Here is a 24,665-nt window from a genome sequence, read left to right as displayed (position 1 = left end):
CCTGGCTGGCTGGCTGCCTGGCTGACTGACTGGCTGGCTGGCTGACTGCCTGACTGACTGGCTGACTGACTGGCTGACTGGCTGACTGACTAAGTGATGATTGGCTGACTGACTGACTGATTGACTAAGTGATGATTGAATTGACTGACTGGCTGACTGCCTGACTAACTGACTGACTAACTGACTGGCTGACTGACTGACTGACTGGCTGGCTGACTGCCTGACTGGCTGACTGACTGGCTGACTGACTGGCTGACTGGCTGACTGACTAAGTGATGATTGGCTGACTGACTGACTGACTGATTGACTAAGTGATGATTGGCTGACTGACTGACTGACTGATTGACTGACTGGCTGACTGATTGATTGACTGATTGGCTGACTGATTGATTGACTGATTGGCTGACTGACTGACTGACTAAGTGATGATTGGCTGACCGACTGACTGACTGACTGATTGATTGACTGACTGACTAAGTGATGATTGGCTGACTGACTGATTGATTGATTGACTGACTGATTGGCTGACTGACTGACTGACTGATTGGCTGACTGACTGATTGACTGACTGACTGATTGGCTGGCTGACTGATGGATTGACTGATTGATTGATTGGCTGACTGACTGGTTGGCTGACTGACTGACTGATTGATTGATTGGCTGACTGGCTGACTGACTGATTGATTAGCTGACTGGCTGACTGACTGCCTGACTGGCTGGCTGACTGATTGACTGACTGACTAACTAAGTGATGATTGGCTGACTGATTGACTAAGTGATGACTGACTGACTGACTGGCTGACTGACTGATTGATTGATTGACTGACTGACTAAGTGATGATTGGCTGACTGACTGATTGATTGACTGACTGACTGACTAAGTGATGATTGGCTGACTGACTGCCTGACTGACTGACTGATTGACTGACTGATTGACTAAGTGATGATTGACTGACTGACTGACTGATTGATTGTCTGGCTGACTGATTGGCTGACTGGCTGACTGACTGATTGACTGGCTGACTGATTGATTGACTGACTGACTGACTAAGTGATGATTGGCTGACTGACTGACTGACTGATTGACTAAGTGATGATTGTCTGGCTGACTGACTGATTGACTGACTGACTGACTGATTGGCTGGCTTACTGACTGATTGACTGATTGATTGACTGACTGATTGGCTGACTGACTGATTGATTGATTGACTGGCTGACTGACTGATTGACTGGCTGACTGATTTATTGACTGACTGACTGATTGACTGACTGACTGACTGACTGACTGATTGATTGTCTGGCTGACTGATTGGCTGGCTGACTGACTGATTGGCTGACTGACTGACTGACTGACTGATTGGCTGGCTTACTGACTGATTGACTGACTGATTGGCTGACTGATTGATTGACTGGCTGACTGACTGATTGACTGGCTGACTGATTGATTGACTGACTGACTGACTAAGTGATGATTGGCTGACTGACTGCCTGACTGACTGACTGATTGACTGACTGATTGACTAAGTGATGATTGACTGACTGACTGATTGATTGTCTGGCTGACTGACTGATTGGCTGACTGACTGACTGACTGACTGATTGGCTGGCTTACTGACTGATTGACTGATTGATTGACTGACTGATTGGCTGACTGACTGATTGATTGATTGACTGGCTGACTGATTTATTGACTGACTGACTGATTTATTGGCTGGCTGGCTGACTGACTGATTGACTGACTGACTGATTGGCTTGCTGATTGTTGTATTGATGTCTGTATTAATGGCTGTATTAATTACAGGTAGTGTGGTACCATGAGGTAATGGCTGTGTTAACGGCTGTATTAATTACAGGTAGTGTGGTACCATGAGGTAATGGCTGTGTTAATTACAGGCAGTGTGGTACCATGAGGTAATGGCTGTGTTAATTACAGGTAGTGTGGTACCGTGAGGTAATGGCTGTGTTAATTACAGGTAGTGTGGTACCATGAGGTAATGGCTGTGTTAATTACAGGTAGTGTGGTACCGTGAGGTAATGGCTGTGTTAATTACAGGTAGTGTGGTACCATGAGGTAATGGCTGTGTTAATTACAGGTAGTGTGGTACCATGAGGTAATGGCTGTGTTAATTACAGGTAGTGTGGTACCATGAGGTAATGGCTGTGTTAATTACAGGTAGTGTGGTACCATGAGGTAATGGATGTATTAATGGCTGTGTTAATTACAGGTAGTGTGGTACCATGAGGTAATGGCTGTGTTAATGGCTGTATTAATTACAGGTAGTGTGGTACCATGAGGTAATGGCTGTGTTAATTACAGGTAGTGTGGTACCATGAGGTAATGGATGTATTAATGGCTGTGTTAATTACAGGTAGTGTGGTACCATGAGGTAATGGCTGTGTTAATTACAGGTAGTGTGGTACCATGAGGTAATGGCTGTGTTAATTACAGGTAGTGTGGTACCGTGAGGTAATGGCTGTGTTAATTACAGGTAGTGTGGTACCATGAGGTAATGGCTGTGTTAACGGCTGTATTAATTACAGGCAGTGTGGTACCATGAGGTAATGGCTGTGTTAATTACAAGTAGTGTGGTACCATGAGGTAATGGCTGTGTTAATTACAGGTAGTGTGGTACCATGAGGTAATGGCTGTGTTAATTACAGGTAGTGTGGTACCATGAGGTAATGGCTGTGTTAATTACAGGTAGTGTGGTACCATGAGGTAATGGATGTATTAATGGCTGTGTTAATTACAGGTAGTGTGGTACCATGAGGTAATGGCTGTGTTAATGGCTGTATTAATTACAGGTAGTGTGGTACCATGAGGTAATGGCTGTGTTAATTACAGGTAGTGTGGTACCATGAGGTAATGGATGTATTAATGGCTGTGTTAATTACAGGTAGTGTGGTACCATGAGGTAATGGCTGTGTTAATTACAGGTAGTGTGGTACCATGAGGTAATGGCTGTGTTAATTACAGGTAGTGTGGTACCATGAGGTAATGGCTGTGTTAATTACAGGTAGTGTGGTACCGTGAGGTAATGGCTGTGTTAATTACAGGTAGTGTGGTACCATGAGGTAATGGCTGTGTTAACGGCTGTATTAATTACAGGCAGTGTGGTACCATGAGGTAATGGCTGTGTTAATTACAAGTAGTGTGGTACCATGAGGTAATGGCTGTGTTATTTCCAGGTTGTGCGGTACCGTGAGGTAGAAGAGCATCACACTCAGGTCCAGTGGTTCTGGCAGACCCTAGAGGACTTCTCCAACGAGGAGAGGGTTCTGTTCATGCGCTTCGTCTCGGGACGGTCCAGGCTGCCCGCCAACACAGCTGACATCTCCCAGAGGTTCCAGATCATGAAGGTGGACAGGGTAAGACAACCACCGCCTCCAACACACACACACACATACCAACACACACACACATACCAACACACACAAACACATACACACACACACAGACACACACACACACACACACACACACACACACACACCTCCCAGAGGTTCCAGATCATGAAAGGGGTGAGTGAGAAAGGCCATCCCCACCGACTGATCTTGGTTCAGATGATAAGGGGCTGACATCAGCTGTTGGCCAGACTAGACATGGTTAGGACTGATCTTGGTTCAGATGATAAGGGACTGACATCAGCTGTTAGCCAGACTAGACATGGTTAGGGCTGATCTCGGTTCAGATGATAAGGGGCTGACATCAGCTGTTAGCCAGACTAGACATGGTTAGGACTGATCTTGGTTCAGATGATCAGGGGTCGACAGTGTTCGTCTCGTCCTGTGTCTGTCTGTCTGTATTATTCTATATACAGTGTTTATAGCATGCTGTCTGTCTGTCTGTGTGTGTTCCCCCAGTCTAAATGCCAGAGTGTTCCCCCAGTCTAAATGCCAGAGTGTTCCCCCAGTCTAAATGCCAGTGTGTGTTCCCCCAGTCTAAATGCCAGAGTGTGTTCCCCCAGTCTAAATGCCAGAGTGTTCCCCCAGTCTAAATGCCAGTGTGTTCCCCCAGTCTAAATGCCAGAGTGTGTTCCCCCAGTCTAAATGCCAGAGTGTTCCCCCAGTCTAAATGCCAGAGTGTTCCCCCAGTCTAAATGCCAGTGTGTGTTCCCTCAGGCTAAATGCCAGAGTGTTCCCCCAGTCTAAATGCCAGAGTGTTCCCCCAGTCTAAATGCCAGTGTGTGTTCCCTCAGGCTAAATGCCAGAGTGTTCCCCCAGTCTAAATGCCAGTGTGTGTTCCCTCAGGCTAAATTCCAGTGTGTGTTCCCTCAGGCTAAAGGCCAGAGTGTGTTCCCCAGTCTAAATGCCAGAGTGTGTTCCCCAGTCTAAATGCCAGAGTGTGTTCCCCCAGTCTAAATGCCAGAGTGTTCCCCCAGTCTAAATGCCAGAGTGTTCCCCCAGTCTAAATGCCAGAGTGTTCCCCCAGTCTAAATGCCAGTGTGTGTTCCCTCAGGCTAAATGCCAGTGTGTGTTCCCTCAGGCTAAATGCCAGCGTGTGTTCCCTCAGGCTAAAGGCCAGAGTGTGTTCCCCAGTCTAAATGCCAGAGTGTTCCCCCAGTCTAAATGCCAGAGTGTGTTCCCCAGTCTAAATGTCAGAGTGTGTTCCCCAGTCTAAATGCCAGAGTGTGTTCCCCAGTCTAAATGCCAGAGTGTGTTCCCCAGTCTAAATGCCAGAGTGTGTTCCCCAGTCTAAATGCCAGAGTGTTCCCCAGTCTAAATGCCAGAGTGTGTTCCCCAGTCTAAATGCCAGAGTGTGTTCCCCAGTCTAAATGCCAGAGTGTGTTCCCCAGTCTAAATGCCAGAGTGTGTTCCCCAGTCTAAATGCCAGAGTGTGTTCCCCAGTCTAAATGCCAGAGTGTTCCCCCAGTCTAAATGCCAGAGTGTGTTCCCCAGTCTAAATGCCAGAGTGTGTTCCCCAGTCTAAATGCCAGAGTGTGTTCCCCCAGGCTAAATGCCAGAGTGTGTTCCCCAGTCTAAATGCCAGAGTGTGTTCCCCCAGTCTAAAGGCCAATGCATTTCTCTGCCAATAGACGAACAGCTCAAAGACAGAACTACACACATTGCAAGATAATGTTGATGATGTAATGAACACCTCTCTCTGCCCCCCCCCCCTCTCTCTCTCTGCCCCCCCCTCTCCTCCCCCCCCTCTCTCTGCCCCCCACCTCTCTCTCTCTCTGTCCCCCCCCTCTCTCTCTGTCCCCACCTCTCTCTCTCTCTGTCCCGTCTCCCCCCCTCCTCGTCTCTACCCCCCCCATACAGCCCTATGACAGCCTGCCGACCTCCCAGACCTGTTTCTTCCAGCTGCGCCTGCCTCCTTACTCCAGCCAGACGGTGATGGCAGAGAGACTCCGCTACGCCATCAACAACTGTCGCTCCATCGACATGGACAACTACATGTTGTCACGCAACGTAGACAACGCAGAGGGCTCGGACACGGACTACTGACCAACCACAGTCTGCCCAGACCAGATGCACCCTCACCACACACACACACACACGAGACCCAGGAAAGACCGGGCCTGGATGGAATATAGACTGTCCTCTCCTCTCACAGACCCTCACCACACACACACACACACACACAACGAGACCCAGGAAAGACCGGGCCTGGATGGAATATAGACTGTCCTCTCCTCTCACAGACCCTCACCACACACACAACGAGACCCAGGAAAGACCGGGCCTGGATGGAATATAGACTGTCCTCTCCTCTCATAAACCCTGACCACACACACACACACACACACACACACGAGACCCAGGAAAGACCGGGCCTGGATGGAATATAGACTGTCCTCTCCTCTCACAGACCCTCACTACACACACACACACACACACGAGACCCAGGAAAGACCGGGCCTGGATGGAATATAGACTGTCCTCTCCTCTCACAGACCCTCACCACACACACACACACACACACAACGAGACCCAGGAAAGACCGGGCCTGGATGGAATATAGACTGTCCTCTCCTCTCACAGACCCTCACTACACACACACACAACGAGACCCAGGAAAGACCGGGCCTGGATGGAATATAGACTGTCCTCTCCTCTCACAGACCCTCACTACACACACACACACACACACACAACGAGACCCAGGAAAGACCGGGCCTGGATGGAATATAGACTGTCCTCTCCTCTCACAGACCCTCACCACACACACACAACGAGACCCAGGAAAGACCGGGCCTGGATGGAATATAGACTGTCCTCTCCTCTCACAGACCCTCACTACACACACACACACACACACAACGAGACCCAGGAAAGACCGGGCCTGGATGGAATATAGACTGTCCTCTCACAGAGCGGCACACAGCAGAAACCCAGAAGGATGACATCTTCTTCGTTGTCCGTTATCAACGTACAGTAGGAAGTCACAGAGCAGCAACAACAGTGTTCATTTACCTGAATGGGAAAAGGCCCGGGTCCCTTTTGAACATGTCATTATATCCCATGTTTCTCTACCACTCTCAACACATAAGACATAATGGATGGATTTGATTCAATGTTTTTATTTTTCACCGAATGGGTTTTTATTAGTTATGTTTTCGTTTTTTTTAAGCAAATTTTTAAAAACCCAGAAGCAGTTCATTGATTCTTATTATTATTCTTCTTATTTTGGTTAGTTTTTTTAATCGTTTCATTTCTTTCAGGGTTTTTGTTTTTAGCATGGAGGAGTTTTATTTAAGTCTTTGGGGGAAAATGTGTATAAGAATATTCATTCACCCCAAGTGAAGAAGAAAATTTAAAAAATGATGTTGTACAATTGTGTATAATGTTTCAGTAGGAAAATGTTTTACATAAATATCCATATTTATTTTTGTTTTCATTTTTTTTTTTTATTGCCAATGCTGTGTTTCCTAAAGCAGGAACACAAAACAAACAAAACTCAATAAAATGCTTCAGAAACGGACTTGTTAAAGTTTATTCTGTGTTCAATAGCGGGGTCTTGGAAGTGGTCGGTTTTTAGAAATGAAACCAACGTGAAATCTGAATATTATAATTATAATACAAAACATTATGGAGAAACACTTTGTTTTCGCAGAAAAAACTAAATATCATCACATTTCTTTTTATTATAGTATAAAAATGTCACAAAAGGCCACATTTTAGGGAGGTAAAGTAAATCAACCTTGGAACATTGTCCCCCAAAAAATATTTACACAACAAAACAAAAAAAACTCCTTCCCATCGTTTGAGTCAGAAGACATTGTTCAACAATGTGTATGTTGTTCACACGCCAGTTTAGAATCAGATATTGTTGTTTACACATGAGCCAGTTTAGAATCAGATATTGTTGTTTACACATGAGCCAGTTTAGAATCAGATATTGTTGTTTACACATGAGCCAGTTTAGAATCAGATATTGTTGTTTACACATGAGCCAGTTTAGAATCAGATATTGTTGTTTACGTCACATGGTATCTAGTATCTGGTGTCAGATATTGTTGTTTACACATGAGCCAGTTTAGAATCAGATATTGTTGTTTACACATGAGCCAGTTTAGAATCAGATATTGTTGTTCACACATGAGCCAGTTTAGAATCAGATATTGTTGTTCACACATGAGCCAGTTTAGAATCAGATATTGTTGTTTACACATGAGCCAGTTTAGAATCAGATATTGTTGTTTACATCACATGGTATCTAGTATCTGGTGTCAGATATTGTTGTTTACACATGAGCCAGTTTAGAATCAGATTTTGTTGTTTACACATGAGCCAGTTTAGAATCAGATATTGTTGTTTACACATGAGCCAGTTTAGAATCAGATATTGTTGTTTACGTCACATGGTATCTAGTATCTGGTGTCAGATATTGTTGTTCACACATGAGCCAGTTTAGAATCAGATATTGTTGTTTACACATGAGCCAGTTTAGAATCAGATATTGTTGTTTACACATGAGCCAGTTTAGAATCAGATATTGTTGTTTACACATGAGCCAGTTTAGAATCAGATATTGTTGTTTACACATGAGCCAGTTTAGAATCAGATATTGTTGTTTACACATGAGCCAGTTTAGAATCAGATATTGTTGTTTACACATGAGCCAGTTTAGAATCAGATATTGTTGTTTACATCACATGGTATCTAGTATCTGGTGTCAGATATTGTTGTTTACACATGAGCCAGTTTAGAATCAGATATTGTTGTTTACACATGAGCCAGTTTAGAATCAGATATTGTTGTTTACACATGAGCCAGTTTAGAATCAGATATTGTTGTTTACGTCACATGGTATCTAGTATCTGGTGTCAGATATTGCTGTTCACACATGAGCCAGTTTAGAATCAGATATTGTTGTTTACACATGAGCCAGTATCTGGTGTCAGATATTGCTGTTCACACATGAGCCAGTTTAGAATCAGATATTGTTGTTTACACATGAGCCAGTTTAGAATCAGATATTGTTGTTCACACATGAGCCAGTTTAGAATCAGATATTGTTGTTCACACATGAGCCAGTTTAGAATCAGATATTGTTGTTTACACATGAGCCAGTTTAGAATCAGATATTGTTGTTTACACATGAGCCAGTTTAGAATCAGATATTGTTGTTTACACATGAGTCAGTTTAGAATCAGATATTGTTGTTTACATCACATGGTATCTAGTATCTGGTGTCAGATATTGTTGTTCACACATGAGCCAGTTTAGAATCAGATATTGTTGTTTACACATGAGCCAGTTTAGAATCAGATATTGTTGTTCACACATGAGCCAGTTTAGAATCAGATATTGTTGTTTACACATGAGCCAGTTTAGAATCAGATATTGTTGTTTACACATGAGCCAGTTTAGAATCAGATATTGTTGTTTACACATGAGTCAGTTTAGAATCAGATATTGTTGTTTACACATGAGCCAGTTTAGAATCAGATATTGTTGTTCACACATGAGCCAGTTTAGAATCAGATATTGTTGTTTACACATGAGCCAGTTTAGAATCAGATATTGTTGTTTACGTCACATGGTATCTAGTATCTGGTGTCAGATATTGTTGTTCACACATGAGCCAGTTTAGAATCAGATATTGTTGTTTACACATGAGCCAGTTTAGAATCAGATATTGTTGTTTACACATGAGCCAGTTTAGAATCAGATATTGTTGTTTACACATGAGCCAGTTTAGAATCAGATATTGTTGTTTACATCACATGGTATCTAGTATCTGGTGTCAGATATTGTTGTTTACACATGAGCCAGTTTAGAATCAGATATTGTTGTTTACACATGAGCCAGTTTAGAATCAGATATTGTTGTTTACACATGAGCCAGTTTAGAATCAGATATTGTTGTTTACATCACATGGTATCTAGTATCTGGTGTCAGATATTGTTGTTTACACATGAGCCAGTTTAGAATCAGATATTGTTGTTTACACATGAGCCAGTTTAGAATCAGATATTGTTGTTCACACATGAACCAGTTTAGAATCAGATATTGTTGTTTACATCACATGGTATCTAGTATCTGGTGTCAGATATTGTTGTTTACACATGAGCCAGTTTAGAATCAGATATTGTTGTTTACACATGAGCCAGTTTAGAATCAGATATTGTTGTTTACACATGAGCCAGTTTAGAATCAGATATTGTTGTTTACGTCACATGGTATCTAGTATCTGGTGTCAGATATTGCTGTTCACACATGAGCCAGTTTAGAATCAGATATTGTTGTTTACATCACATGGTATCTGGTGTCAGATATTGTTAGAATCAGATATTGTTGTTTACATCACATGGTATCTGGTGTCAGATATTGTTGTTTACATCATATGTTATCTAGTATCTGGTGTCAGATATTGTTGTTTACGTCACATGGTATCTAGTATCTGGTGTCAGATATTGTTGTTTACATCACATGTTATCTGGTGTCAGATATTGTTGATTACATCACATGGTATCTAGTATCTGGTGTCAGATATTGTTGTTTACATCACATGGTATCTGGTGTCAGATATTGTTGTTTACATCACATGGTATCTGGTGTAAGATATTGTTGATTACATCACATGGTATCTAGTATCTGGTGTGAAGTCAGATATTGTTGTTTACATCACATGGTATCTGGTGTCAGATATTGTTGTTTACATCACATGGTATCTAGTATCTGGTGTCAGATATTGTTGTTTACATCACATGGTATCTGGTGTCAGATATGGTTGTTTACATCACATGGTATCTGGTGTCAGATATGGTTGTTTACATCACATGGTATCTGGTGTCAGATATTGTTGTTTACATCACATGGTATCTGGTGTAAGATAATGTTGTTTACATCACATGGTATCTAGTATCTGGTGTCAGATATTGTTGTTTACATCACATGGTATTTAGTATCTGGTGTCAGATTTGTTGTTTACATCACATGGTATCTGGTGTCAGATATTGTTGTTTACATCACATGGTATCTGGTGTCAGATATTGTTGTTTACATCACATGGTATCTGGTGTCAGATATGATTCCCACATTGACTGCATCCCAAATGTCCCCATTGGGGACCCAGCCATTATCTGGTGTGTAGAAGGATTGTCAGAGATAATGGTTAACTGGATAGAACAGGAAATGGCTGGTAGGAGGGACTGTGGCTGTTATATTGTCCCTCACTCTGTAGCTAAGGCTCTCTATGGAAGACTGTCTCCTCTCTCTCTGTCTGCATAGTCTGTCTCTCTCTCTGTCGCTCTCTCTGTCTGCATAGTCTGTCTCTCTCTCTGTCTGCATAGTCTGTCTCTCTCTCTGTCTTCATAGTCTGTCTCTCTCTCTGTCGCTCTCTCTGTCTTCATAGTCTGTCTCTCTCTCTGCCTTCATAGTCTGTCTCTCTGTCTGTCGCTCTCTCTGTCTTCATAGTCTGTCTCTCTCTCTGCCTTCATAGTCTGTCTCTCTGTCTGTCGCTCTCTCTGTCTTCATAGTCTGTCTCTCTCTCTGTCTTCATAGTCTGTCTCTCTCTCTGTCTTCATAGTCTGTCTCTCTCTCTGTCTGCATAGTCTGTCTCTCTCTCTGTCTTCATAGTCTGTCTCTCTGTCTGTCGCTCTCTCTGTCTTCATAGTCTGTCTCTCTCTCTGCCTTCATAGTCTGTCTCTCTGTCTGTCGCTCTCTCTGTCTTCATAGTCTGTCTCTCTCTCTGTCTTCATAGTCTGTCTCTCTCTCTGTCTTCATAGTCTGTCTCTCTCTCTGTCTGCATAGTCTGTCTCTCTCTCTGTCTTCATAGTCTGTCTCTCTGTCTGTCGCTCTCTCTGTCTTCATAGTCTCTCTGTCTCTCTCTCTGTCTTCATAGTCTGTCTCTGTCTCTCTCTGTCTCTCTCTCTGTCTTCATAGTTTGTCTCTCTCTCTCTCTGTCTGTCTGTCTGTCTGCCGGTGACCAAATAAATCTTCTCTTGGTGTAGTTCAAGGTCTCCACAGTGTCCCTTGGAGCGTCACACAGAAGGAGCATGGAGTCGTGTCAGGGCCAAGCTGATGGGTGGAATGGCTGACGTCTGGTTGTCTCGTCGTTGTTGTTGTTGATCCTATCTATGGTCCAACGTGGACATGGTGTCAACATGAGGTCGCGCTATTGTGTCAACTAACAAAAACAAGTGGACTGAATGAAGGAAGAGTCCAACTGTCAGAGCTGAGTGAGTGGTTAGTTACCTTTCACATGTGATACTCCTCTACCAGGATGGATATCAGGGGGCCATTTGGGATCTAATCACATTCTGTCAGCTGTCGGAATAACGAGAGCCCATATCCCAGTATTCCTGTTATTGTTCCTGTTATTATTCCTGCTTTTAAGACCCTTCTTGTTCCCAGATGGGAAACCAGGCTATCCAGTCCAACCATTTATCCATCTGATAACCCTCAACTTCCTCAGGCCAGATAAGTCCAACTTCCTCAGGCCAGATAAGTCCAACTCAACTTCCTCAGGCCAGATAAGTCCAACTCAACTTCCTCAGTCCAGATAAGTCCAACTCAACTTTCTCAGGCCAGATAAGTCCAACTTCCTCAGGCCAGATAAGTCCAACTTCCTCAGGCCAGATAAGTCCAACTTCCTCAGGCCCGATAAGTCCAACTCAACTTCCTCAGTCCAGATAAATCCAACTCAACTTCCTCAGTCCAGATAAGTCCAACTCAACTTCCTCAGGCCAGATAAGTCCAACTCAACTTCCTCAGGCCAGATAAGTCCAACTCAACTTCCTCAGTCCAGATAAGTCCAGCTCAACTTGCTCAGTCCAGATAAGTCCAACTCAACTGCACCAAATGAAAGTGATGGGCAAGGCTACTGCATGTAGGATATTGATGGAGATGTGTTTCTCTCCTTTACCCAAGACCCTTTCTGTTTTACACCTCTCTCTCTCTGTCTGTCCTCAAGATAACACACAAAACCAAGGTCTCCTCTCCTCCATGTCTCTGTGTCTTACTGCAGGTCTATAATATGTCTCCTCTCCTCCATGTCTCTGTGTCTTACTGCAGGTCTATAATATGTCTCCTCTCCTCCATGTCTCTGTGTCTTACTGCAGGTCTATAATATGTCTCCTCTCCTCCATGTCTGTGTCTTACTGCAGGTCTATAATATGTCTCCTCTCCTCCATGTCTCTGTGTCTTACTGCAGGTCTATAATATGTCTCCTCTCCTCCATGTCTGTGTCTTACTGCAGGTCTATAATATGTCTCCTCTCCTCCATGTCTCTGTGTCTTACTGCAGGTCTATAATATGTCTCCTCTCCTCCATGTCTGTGTCTTACTGCAGGTCTATAATATGTCTCCTCTCCTCCATGTCTCAGTGTCTTACTGCAGGCCTATAATATGTCTCCTCCATGTCTCAGTGTCTTACTGCAGGTCTATAATATGTCTCCTCTCCTCCATGTCTCGGTGTCTTACTGCAGGTCTATAATATGTATCCTCCATGTCTCAGTGTCTTACTGCAGGTCTATAATATGTCTCCTCTCCTCCATGTCTCAGTGTCTTACTGCAGGTCTATAATATGTATCCTCTCCTCCATGTCTCAGTATCTTACTGCAGGTCTATAATATGTCTCCTCTCCTCCATGTCTCTGTGTCTTACTGCAGGTCTATAATATGTCTCCTCCATGTCTCTGTGTCTTACTGCAGGTCTATAATATGTCTCCTCCATGTCTCAGTGTCTTACTGCAGGTCTATAATATGTCTCTGTGTCTTACTGCAGGTCTATAATATGTCTCCTCCATGTCTCCGTGTCTTACTGCAGGTCTATAATATGTCTCCTCACCTCCATGTCTCTGTGTCTTACTGCAGGTCTATAATATGTCTCCTCCATGTCTCAGTGTCTTACTGCAGGTCTATAATATGTCTCCTCCATATCTCTGTGTCTCACTGCAGGTCTATAATATGTCTCCTCCATGTCTCTGTGTCTTACTGCAGGTCTATAATATGTCTCCTCTCCTCCATGTCTCAGTGTCTTACTGCAGGTCTATAATATGTCTCCTCCATGTCTCAGTGTCTTACTGCAGGTCTATAATATGTCTCCTCCATGTCTCAGTGTCTTACTGCAGGTCTATAATATTTCTCCTCTCCTCCATGTCTCAGTGTCTTACTGCAGGTCTATAATATGTCTCCTCTCCTCCATGTCTCTGTGTCTTACTGCAGGTCTATAATATGTCTCCTCCATGTCTCAGTGTCTTACTGCAGGTCTATAATATGTCTCCTCCATGTCTCAGTGTCTTACTGCAGGTCTATAATATTTCTCCTCTCCTCCATGTCTCTGTGTCTTACTGCAGGTCTATAATATGTCTCCTCCATGTCTCAGTGTCTTACTGCAGGTCTATAATAATTTCCCCCCCCCCATGTCTCTGTGTCTTACTGCAGGTCTATAATATGTCTCCTCCATGTCTCTGTGTCTTACTGCAGGTCTATAATATGTATCCTCTCCTCCATGTCTCAGTGTCTTACTGCAGGTCTATAATAATTCTCCTCTCCTCCATGTCTCTGTGTCTTACTGCAGGTCTATAATATGTCTCCTCTCCTCCATGTCTCAGTGTCTTACTGCAGGTCTATAATATGTCTCCTCCATGTCTCAGTGTCTTACTGCAGGTCTATAATATGTCTCCTCCATGTCTCAGTGTCTTACTGCAGGTCTATAATATGTCTCCTCCATATCTCTGTGTCTCACTGCAGGTCTATAATATTTCTCCTCTCCTCCATGTCTCAGTGTCTTACTGCAGATAAACCAACCGTAGTTGGATCACATGATGGATCACATGACACACAGCTCTTAAAGAGACAGCGTCCCGCTCAGACACCGACCTTTGCCCCCTGCTGTATTGGGGAGCCTGTTGTGGAAAGATACAGCTCTGTGTCTCCCGGGTCAACTCTGTGCCCAGATCAGTCCTTATCTCCTCCATGGACCATGTCTGAGTCTAGCTGTTACGAACGGCTGCTCTCCCCACCACCTCCCGGACTCTGACCTCCCATGTTTCTGGGTGAGATGATGCTCTCCTTGGACTGGAGCAGCCTCTCCAGGCAGGGCGAGCTGATCTTCCCAGACGGAGGCCCTCGTCGGTGGGCTCGGGGTCTGACTCTGTAAGGGTGGGTCTGGAGGTGGGGGTCCACAGTGCTCCCCTGGGGGTCAGTGCTGGAGGAGACCGCGTCGTCTTGGGTCTGTTCCTGGTCGTCGGCTGGACGGTTGGATCCCAGGGAGCAGGCGGTGGAGGGCCTGACCAGGCCCGGTGGCTCTTGCTGGGCTGTCTCTGTCTCTGTGTTGGAGGAGCAGATGGGGGCGGTGTGGAGACGTTTGAGATGAGTGGCAGAGGAGTAGGGGAAGGAGCTGGGCAGGGGTCCGTCGGAGGCTCGCAGTGCTGGGTGGTGGTCACCCTCTGGGGGGGAGACGACGGGAGGAGAGGCTGGAGGTGGTGGCTGGGCTGGGGCCTGGTACTGCTGTGGAGAGTCAGAACGGAATAGGTTCAGTTTGTATCCCTTTGTCCACCATGAAGAACTGACTACAAAGAATAGTAGAATATCCTTCTTCCTTAAGAGACATTATGCCATCCTGACTGAGTAGAATTCTGTCTCCTGCTTTCTAATGGGATTCTAGACTCCAGAGTGTTATCTGGTGATGACATCATAACTTCAATTGTCTAACATCTTCCGAGGGGGAGAGAACAGAACGCAGTCGGTCTGGCACGAGAGGGGAAAATTAGGAACCTTGTTTTTCCTCCTCCCTCTACTCCTCTTCCCTTCCCTCTACTCCTCCTCCCTTCCCTCTACTCCTCTCTCTACTCATCCTCCCTTCTCTCTCCTCCTCCCTTCTCTCCTCCTCCCTTCCCTCTACTCCTCCCATCCCTCTCCTCCTCCCTTCTCTCCTCCTCCCTTCCCTCTCCTACTCCCTCTACTCCTCCTCCCTTATCTCCTCCTCCCTTCTCTACTCCTCCCTTCCCTTCCCTCTCCTCCTCCCCTCTCTCCTTCTCCCTTCCCTCTACTCCTCCTCCCTTCCCTCTACTCCTCCTCCCTTCTCTTCTCCTCCCTTCTCTCCTACTCCTCCCTTCTCTCCTCCTTCTTCTACTACTCCCTCTACCGCTCCTCCCTTCTCTCCTCCTCCCTCCTCTCCTCCTCCCTTCTCTCCTCCTCCCTTCCCCCTCATCCTCCCTTCTCTCCTCCTCCCTTCCCTCTACTCCTCCTCCCTTCCCTCTACTCCTCTTTCTACTCCTCCTCCCTTCCCTCTCCTCCTCCCTTCTCTCCTCCTCCCTTCCCTCTACTCCTCCCTTCTCTCCTCCTCCCTTCCCTCTCCTACTCCCTCTACTCCTCCTCCCTTATCTCCTCCTCCCTTCTCTACTCCTCCCTTCCCTTCCCTCTCCTCCTCCCCTCTCTCCTTCTCCCTTCCCTCTCCTCCTCCCTCTACTCCTCCTCCCTTCCCTCTACTCCTCCTCCCTTCTCTTCTCCTCCCTTCTCTCCTACTCCTCCCTTCTCTCCTCCTTCTTCTACTACTCCCTCTACCGCTCCTCCCTTCTCTCCTCCTCCCTCCTCTCCTCCTCCCTTCTCTCCTCCTCCCTTCCCCCTCATCCTCCCTTCTCTCCTCCTCCCTTCCCTCTACTCCTCCTCCCTTCCCTCTACTCCTCTCTCTACTCCTCCTCCCTTCCCTCTCCTCCTCCCTTCTCTCCTCCTCCCTTCCCTCTACTCCTCCCGTCCCTCTCCTCCTCCCTTCTCTCCTCCTCCCTTCCCTCTCCTACTCCCTCTACTCCTCCTCCCTTCTCTCCTCCTCCCTTCTCTACTCCTCCCTTCCCTTCCCTCTCCTCCTCCCCTCTCTCCTCCTCCCTTCCCTCTCCTCCTCCCTCTACTCCTCCTCCCTTCTCTCCTCCTCCCTTCTCTCCTACTCCCTCTACTCCTCCTCCCTTCTCTCCTCCTTCTACTACTCCCTCTACTCTTCCTCCCTTCTCTCCTCCTCCCTCCTCTCCTACTCCCTCTACTCCTCCCTTCCCCCTCATCCTCCCTTCTCTCCTACTCCCTCTACTCCTCCTCCTTTCTCTCCTACTCCCTCTACTCCTCCTCCTTTCTCTCCTACTCCCTCTACTCTTCCTCCCTTCTCTCCTCGTCCCTTCTCTCCTACTCCCTCTACTCTTCCTCCTTCTCTCCTCGTCCCTTCTCTCCTACTCCCTCTACTCCTCCTCTTCCAGACCTCTACCTGTCCTCTAAGACATTCCTCTGTTGTTCTCAGTCCATTGTCTTATGTGACATGACACCTCTATAATTCCCCTCCTGAAGAGATAGATTGTAAAACCTGCTCTGTCCTCTTCCTGCTATTCTCAGGATAATGGATATGTTGGGCTCCTCTCCTCCCTCCCTCCCTCCCTCCCTTCCTCCCTCCCTTCCTCCCTCAACTCCTACCTGTAGGGTTGCATTCCAAACTGCACTGAAAGTGGCTGCTCTCCTATCTTCCTACTAGCATAGCTACCACATACAATGTAGCAGTGTTCTGGACATTCTAAATGGAATGGTAGTGTTGGAACAGAACCAGTATCTCATCTACGATGTAGCAGTGTTCTGGACATTCTAAATGGAATGGTAGTGTTGGAACCGAACCAGTATCTCATCTACGATGTAGCAGTGTTCTGGACATTCTAAATGGAATGGTAGTGTTGGAACAGAACCAGTATCTCATCTACGATGTAGCAGTGTTCTGGACATTCTAAATGGAATGGTAGTGTTGGAACAGAACCAGTATCTGATCTACGATGTAGCAGTGTTCTGGACATGCATTCTATCATTCTAAGTGTTATGCTGGTGTCAATATTGGAACAGTCTTTCATCAAACCTCACTGTTAAAGACCTTTACCTTAGCTGGAGTGTGGTGCTCTTCCTGGCTGTCATTGTGCTGATCTGGGTCTGGGTCTGGGCCTGGGTCTGGGTCTGGGCGGGATCTGACTTGAGGAAACCAGCTATGGAGCATCGCTTCCATCTTCAGGATCACACTGACGTAGCGCTCACTACAAACAGAACACAGAACATACCAAGATTTAGAACACAGAAAGAGAATAGAACACAGAACACATAAAATAACAGGGTTTAGAACACAGAACAGATAACAGAACAGGGTTTAGAACACAGAACACATACTAGAACAGGGTTTAGAACACAGAACAGATAATAGAACAGGGTTTAGAACACAGAACACATAATATAACAGGGTTCTAGTACACTACTATAGACCAGAGGCCTATCCCTATATAGTGGTACTACTATAGACCAGAGGCCTATCCCTATATAGTACACTACTATAGACCAGAGCCCTATTCCCTATATAGTGGTACTACTATAGACCAGAGGCCTATCCCTATATAGTACACTACTATAGACCAGAGCCCTATTCCCTATATAGTGGTACTACTATAGACCAGAGGCCTATCCCTATATAGTACACTACTATAGACCAGAGCCCTATTCCCTATATAGTGGTACTACTATAGACCAGAGGCCTATCCCTATATAGTACACTACTATAGACCAGAGGCCTATCCCTATATAGTGGTACTACTATAGACCAGAGGCCTATCCCTATATAGTGGTACTACTATAGACCAGAGGCCTATCCCTATATAGTACACTACTATAGACCAGAGGCCTATTCCCTATATAGTGCACTACTATAGACCAGAGGCCTATTCCCTATATAGTGCACTACTTTAGACCAGAGCCCTATTCCCTATATAGTGGTACTACTATAGACCAGAGGCCTATTCCCTATATAGTGCACTACTTTAGACCAGAGCCCTATTCCCTATATAGTGCACTACTTTAGACCAGAGCCCTATTCCCTATATAGTGCACTACTTTAGACCAGAGCCCTATTCCCTATATAGTGCACTACTTTAGACCAGAGCCCTATTCCCTATATAGTGCACTACTTTAGACCAGAGGCCTATTCCCTATATAGTGCACTACTTTAGACCAGAGCCCTATTCCCTATATAGTGCACTACTTTAGACCAGAGCCCTATTCCCTATATAGTACACTACTTTAGACCAGAGCCCTATTCCCTATATAGTGCACTACTTTAGACCAGAGCCCTATTCCCTATATAGTGCACTACTTTAGACCAGAGCCCTATTCCCTATATAGTGCACTACTTTAGACCAGAGCCCTATTCCCTATATAGGGCACTACTTTTGTCCAGGGTGCCATTTGGGAGGCAAACGGAGCGAGAGTTGGTGATGACATATATGTCAGTGAATAAACAGGTTCAGCATATTGTCATGTCTGTGTCCGTTCCAAACCTCCACTGATCTCATCTGTACATTCTGCCTCTGACCTGGGCCTGTTTACCTCTACAGGAGAAATGTGACGTGATGCTGTGTGCTGCCTGCTTGCTGCCTGCTTGCTGCCTGCTTGTTGCCTGCTTGCTGCCTGCTTGCTGCCTGCTTGTTGCCTGCTTGTTGCCTGCTTGCTGCCTGCTTGTTGCATGCTTGCTGCCTGCTTGTTGCCTGCTTGTTGCCTGCTTGCTGCCTGCTTGTTGCCTGCTTGTTGCCTGCTTGCTGCCTGCTTGTTGCATGCTTGCTGCCTGCTTGTTGCCTGCTTGTTGCCTGCTTGCTGCCTGCTTGTTGCCTGATGGTTGCCTGCTTGCTGCCTGCTTGCTGCCTGCTTGTTGCCTGCTTGCTGCCTGCTTGTTGCCTGCTTGCTGCCTGCTTGCTGCCTGCTTGTTGCATGCTTGTTGCCTGCTTGCTGCCTGCTTGCTGCCTGCTTGTTGCATGCTTGTTGCCTGCTTGCTGCCTGCTTGCTGCCTGCTTGCTGCCTGCTTGTTGCATGCTTGTTGCCTGCTTGCTGCCTGCTTGTTGCATGCTTGTTGCCTGCCTGTTGCCTGCCTGTTGCCTGCTTGCTGCCTGCTTGTTGCCTGTTTGCTGCCTGCTTGTTGCATGCTTGTTGCCTGCTTGCTGCCTGCTTGTTGCCTGCTTGTTGCCTGCTTGCTGCCTGCTTGCTGCCTGCTTGTTGCCTGCTTGCTGCCTGCTTGTTGCCTGCTTGTTGCCTGCTTGCTGCCTGCTTGTTGCCTGCCTGTTGCCTGCTTGCTGCCTGCTTGTTGCCTGCTTGTTGCCTGCCTGTTGCCTGCTTGCTGCCTGCTTGTTGCCTGCTTGCTGCCTGCTTGTTGCCTGCCTGTTGCCTGCTTGCTGCCTGCTTGCTGCCTGCTTGTTGCCTGCTTGTTGCCTGCCTGTTGCCTGCTTGTTGCCTGCTTGCTGCCTGCTTGCTGCCTGCCTGTTGCCTGCCTGTTGCCTGCTTGAGTGTCTGTGCAGCTATGCTGCTGTACATTCAGTCACACATGCTGCATGATCCTGTCCACACGTGGCAGCGTGCGAGGGAGGGAGGGAGGGAGCAAGGGAGGAAGCGAGGGCCCCTGTTCCTTCCATTCACCGCTATAAATAGTCAGTAAGCCCCGAGGCCGTTCGACTGCCTATCTATCGCCCCGTAGTGGCCTCGCTCAGTGTGTGTGTGTGTGTGTGTGTGTGTGTGTGTGTGTGTGTGGTGTGTGTGTGTGTGTGTGTGTGTGTGTGTGTGTGTGTGTGTGTGTGTGTGTGTGTGTGTGTGTGTGCTCTGCTGCTTTAAGCAGCCAGTGGGATTTAACACTGTTTCACCAACACCTCCTCCCCCCTCTCTCTCTTTCGTCTTGCCTATTCATCCTTCTCCTCTCCTCCTTCTCATCTGCCTCCACTTCCCTCCTCTCCTCTGCCTCCCCTTTCCTCCTCTCCTCTTCCTCCTCCTCTCATCTGCCTCCCCTTCCCTCCTCCTCCTCCTCTCCTCTGCCTCCCATTTCCTCCTCCTCTCCTCCTCATCCTCTCTGTAGTGGGTTCAGATTATTCTGGGTTCCATAATGAGAAGTCACCTGCTGTGAGCTGCTCTACATGTGGTCTGATTCCTCCTCACACACATACAGATTACACCCCTACCCACATAACAGTGGGTTAAAGTCCCGTTATCATACAGATTACACCCCTACCCACATAACAGTGGGTTAAAGTCCCGTTAGCATACAGATTACACCCCTACCCACATAACAGTGGGTTGAAGTACCGTTAGCCTACAGATTACACCCCTACCCACATAACAGTGGGTTAAAGTCCTGTTAGCATCACATACAGATTACACCCCTACCCACATAACAGTGGGCTAAAGTCCCGTTAGCCTACAGATTACACCCCTACCCACATAACAGTGGGTTAAAGTCCTGTTAGCCTACAGATTACACCCCTACCCACATAACAGTGGGTTAAAGTCCTGTTAGCCTACAGATTACACCCCTACCCACATAACAGTGGGTTAAGGTCCTGTTATCACACACATACAGATTACACCCCTACCCACATAACAGTGGGTTAAAGTCCCGTTATCATACAGATTACACCCCTACCCACATAACAGTGGGTTAAAGTCCCGTTAGCATACAGATTACACCCCTACCCACATAACAGTGGGTTAAAGTCCCGTTAGCCTACAGATTACACCCCTACCCACATAACAGTGGGTTAAAGTCCTGTTAGCATCACATACAGATTACACCCCTACCCACATAACAGTGGGTTAAAGTCCTGTTAGCCTACAGATTACCCCCCTACCCACATAACAGTGGGTTAAAGTCCTGTTAGCCTACAGATTACACCCCTACCCACATAACAGTGGGTTAAGGTCCTGTTATCATACCATACAGATTACACCCCTACCCACATAACAGTGGGTTAAAGTCCTGTTAGCCTACAGATTACACCCCTACCCACATAACAGTGGGTTAAAGTCCCGTTATCATACAGATTACACCCCTGCCCACATAACAGTGGGTTAAGGTCCTGTTATCATACAGATTACACCCCTGCCCACATAACAGTGGGTTAAAGTCCCGTTAGCATCACATACAGATTACACCCCTACCCACATAACAGTGGGTTAAAGTCCCGTTAGCCTACAGATTACACCCCTACCCACATAACAGTGGGTTAAAGTCCCGTTAGCATCACATACAGATTACACCCCTACCCACATAACAGTGGGTTAAGGTCCTGTTAGCATCACATACAGATTACACCCCTGCCCACATAACAGTGGGTTAAAGTCCCATTAGCCTACAGATTACACCCCTACCCACATAACAGTGGGCTAAAGTCCCGTTAGCATACAGATTACACCCCTACCCACATAACAGTGGGTTAATGTCCCGTTATCATACAGATTACACCCCTACCCACATAACAGTGGGTTAAAGTCCCATTAGCCTACAGATTACACCCCTACCCACATAACAGTGGGTTAAAGTCCCGCTAGCATCACATACAGATTACACCCCTACCCACATAACAGTGGGCTAAAGTCCCGTTAGCCTACAGATTACACCCCTACCCACATAACAGTGGGTTAAGGTCCCGTTAACATACAGATTACACCCCTACCCACATAACAGTGGGTTAAGGTCCCGTTAGCATACAGATTACACCCCTACCCACATAACAGTGGGTTAAAGTCCCGTTAGCATCACATACAGATTACACCCCTACCCACATAACAGTGGGTTAAGGTCCTGTTAGCATCACATACAGATTACACCCCTGCCCACATAACAGTGGGTTAAAGTCCCATTAGCCTACAGATTACACCCCTACCCACATAACAGTGGGCTAAAGTCCCGTTAGCATACAGATTACACCCCTACCCACATAACAGTGGGTTAATGTCCCGTTATCATACAGATTACACCCCTACCCACATAACAGTGGGTTAAAGTCCCATTAGCCTACAGATTACACCCCTACCCACATAACAGTGGGTTAAAGTCCCGCTAGCATCACATACAGATTACACCCCTACCCACATAACAGTGGGCTAAAGTCCCGTTAGCCTACAGATTACACCCCTACCCACATAACAGTGGGTTAAGGTCCCGTTAACATACAGATTACACCCCTACCCACATAACAGTGGGTTAAGGTCCCGTTAGCATACAGATTACACCCCTACCCACATAACAGTGGGTTAAAGTCCCGCTAGCATCACATACAGATTACACCCCTACCCACATAACAGTGGGTTAAGGTCCCGTTATCATACAGATTACACCCCTACCCACATAACAGTGGGTTAAAGTCCCGTTATCATACAGATTACACCCCTACCCACATAACAGTGGGTTAAGGTCCCGTTAACATACAGATTACACCCCTACCCACATAACAGTGGGTTAAAGTCCCGCTAGCATCACATACAGATTACACCCCTGCCCACATAACAGTGGGTTAAGGTCCCGTTATCATACAGATTACACCCGTGCCCACATAACAGTGGGTTAAGGTCCCGTTAACATACAGATTACACCCCTACCCACATAACAGTGGGTTAAAGTCCCGCTAGCATCACATACAGATTACACCCCTAACCCACATAACAGTGGGTTAAGGTCCCATTAGCCTACAGATTACACCCCTACCCACATAACAGTGGGTTAAAGTCCCATTAGCCTACAGATTACACCCCTACCCACATAACAGTGGGTTAAGGTCCCATTAGCCTACAGATTACACCCCTACCCACCTAACAGTGGGTTAAGGTCCTGTTAGCATCACATACAGATTACACCCCTACCCACATAACAGTGGGTTAAAGTCCCATTAGCCTACAGATTACACCCCTACCCACATAACAGTGGGTTATGGTCCTGTTAGCATCATGTGTGCTAATAGTTCACGGTGACTCCACCACAGGTACCAGCCAGCTGACTAAAACCGAGACATGTCTGTAGCTGGTCCCTCTGGGTATCTAGATCACCCTGACCACTGTTCTTCTGCCTCGCTCTCTCTTTGACTTTTTAGTCTGGGTATCTAGATCACCCTGACCACTGTTCTTCTGCCTCGCTCTCTCTTTGGCCTTTTAGTCTGGGTATCTAGATCACCCTGACCACTGTTCTTCTGCCTCGCTCTCTCTTTGGCCTTTTAGTCTGGGTATCTAGATCACCCTGACCACTGTTCTTCTGCCTCGCTCTCTCTTTGGTCTTTTAGTCTGGGTATCTAGATCACCCTGACCACTGTTCTTCTGCCTCTGCCTCGCTCTCTCTTTGGCCTTTTAGTCTGGGTATCTACATTTCCCTGGACACTGTGACAGGAACTACTGTAGGGAGAGGAGAACAGACAGGAACTACTGTAGGGAGAGGAGAAAATACAGGAACTAGTGTAGGGAGAGGAGAGGAGAACAGACAGGAACTACTGTAGGGAGAGGAGAGGAGATCAGACAGGAACTACTGTAGGGAGAGGAGAGGAGAACAGACAGGAACTACTGTAGGGAGGGAGAGGAGAACAGACAGGAACTACTGTAGGGAGGGAGAGGAGAACAGACAGGAACCACTGCAGGGAGAGGAGAGGAGAACAGACAGGAACTACTGTAGGGAGGGAGAGGAGAACAGACACAAACTACTGTAGGGAGGGAGAGGAGAACAGACAGGAACTACTGTAGGGAGAGGAGAGGAGAACAGACAGGAACTACTGTAGGGAGAGGAGAGGAGAACAGACAGGAACTACTGTAGGGAGAGGAGAACAGACAGGAACTACTGTAGGGAGAGGAGAACAGACAGGAACTACTGTAGGGAGGGAGAGGAGAACAGACAGGAACTACTGTAGGGAGAGGAGAACAGACAGGAACTACTGTAGGGAGGGAGAGGAGAGGAGAACAGACAGGAACTACTGTAGGGTGAGGAGAGGAGAACAGACAGGAACTACTGTAGGGAGAGGAGAACAGACAGGAACTACTGTAGGGAGGGAGAGGAGAGGAGAACAGACAGGAACTACTGTAGGGAGAGGAGAACAGACAGGAACTACTGTAGGGAGAGGAGAACAGACAGGAACTACTGTAGGGAGAGGAGAACAGACAGGAACTACTGTAGGGAGAGGAGAACAGACAGGAACTACTGTAGGGAGGGAGAGGAGAACAGACAGGAACTACTGTAGGGAGGGAGGGAGAGGAGAACAGACAGGAACTACTGTAGGGAGGGAGAGGAGAGGAGAACAGACAGGAACTACTGTAGGGAGAGGAGAACAGACAGGAACTACTGTAGGGAGGGAGAGGAGAGGAGAACAGACAGGAACTACTGTAGGGAGAGGAGAACAGACAGGAACTACTGTAGGGAGAGGAGAGGAGAACAGACAGGAACTACTGTAGGGAGGGAGAGGAGAGGAGAACAGACAGG

General features: G+C 46.6%; 2 protein-coding genes across 2 annotated transcripts in view; one reads left to right on the top strand and one right to left on the bottom strand.

Annotated features, from left to right (window-relative positions):
* The window catches only part of LOC109885662 (probable E3 ubiquitin-protein ligase HERC1), a 211,746-nt gene extending 204,818 nt beyond the window's left edge, over positions 1-6,928 (top strand). Inside the window, 2 exon segments of the mRNA XM_031815997.1 lie at positions 3,190-3,369; positions 5,266-6,928. Of these exon segments, the coding sequence (XP_031671857.1) occupies positions 3,190-3,369; positions 5,266-5,451 (366 nt within the window). The 3' untranslated portion in view covers positions 5,452-6,928.
* Positions 6,929-14,080: 7,152 nt separating this feature from the next.
* LOC109887391 (uncharacterized) overlaps positions 14,081-24,665 on the bottom strand; it is a 28,679-nt gene continuing 18,094 nt past the window's right edge. The window contains exons 5-6 of the mRNA XM_031816002.1: positions 17,298-17,448; positions 14,081-14,905 (exon numbers count right to left, since the gene is read on the bottom strand). Of these exons, the coding sequence (XP_031671862.1) occupies positions 14,396-14,905; positions 17,298-17,448 (661 nt within the window). The 3' untranslated portion in view covers positions 14,081-14,395. The remainder of the gene's footprint in view (positions 14,906-17,297; positions 17,449-24,665) is intronic.

This window comes from Oncorhynchus kisutch, unplaced genomic scaffold, assembly GCF_002021735.2.
Source record: "Oncorhynchus kisutch isolate 150728-3 unplaced genomic scaffold, Okis_V2 scaffold722, whole genome shotgun sequence".
In the NCBI taxonomy this organism is placed as follows: domain Eukaryota; kingdom Metazoa; phylum Chordata; class Actinopteri; order Salmoniformes; family Salmonidae; genus Oncorhynchus; species Oncorhynchus kisutch.
The sequence above is the reverse complement of the archived record's forward strand: the minus strand, read 5'-3'. Positions and strand labels throughout refer to the sequence as shown.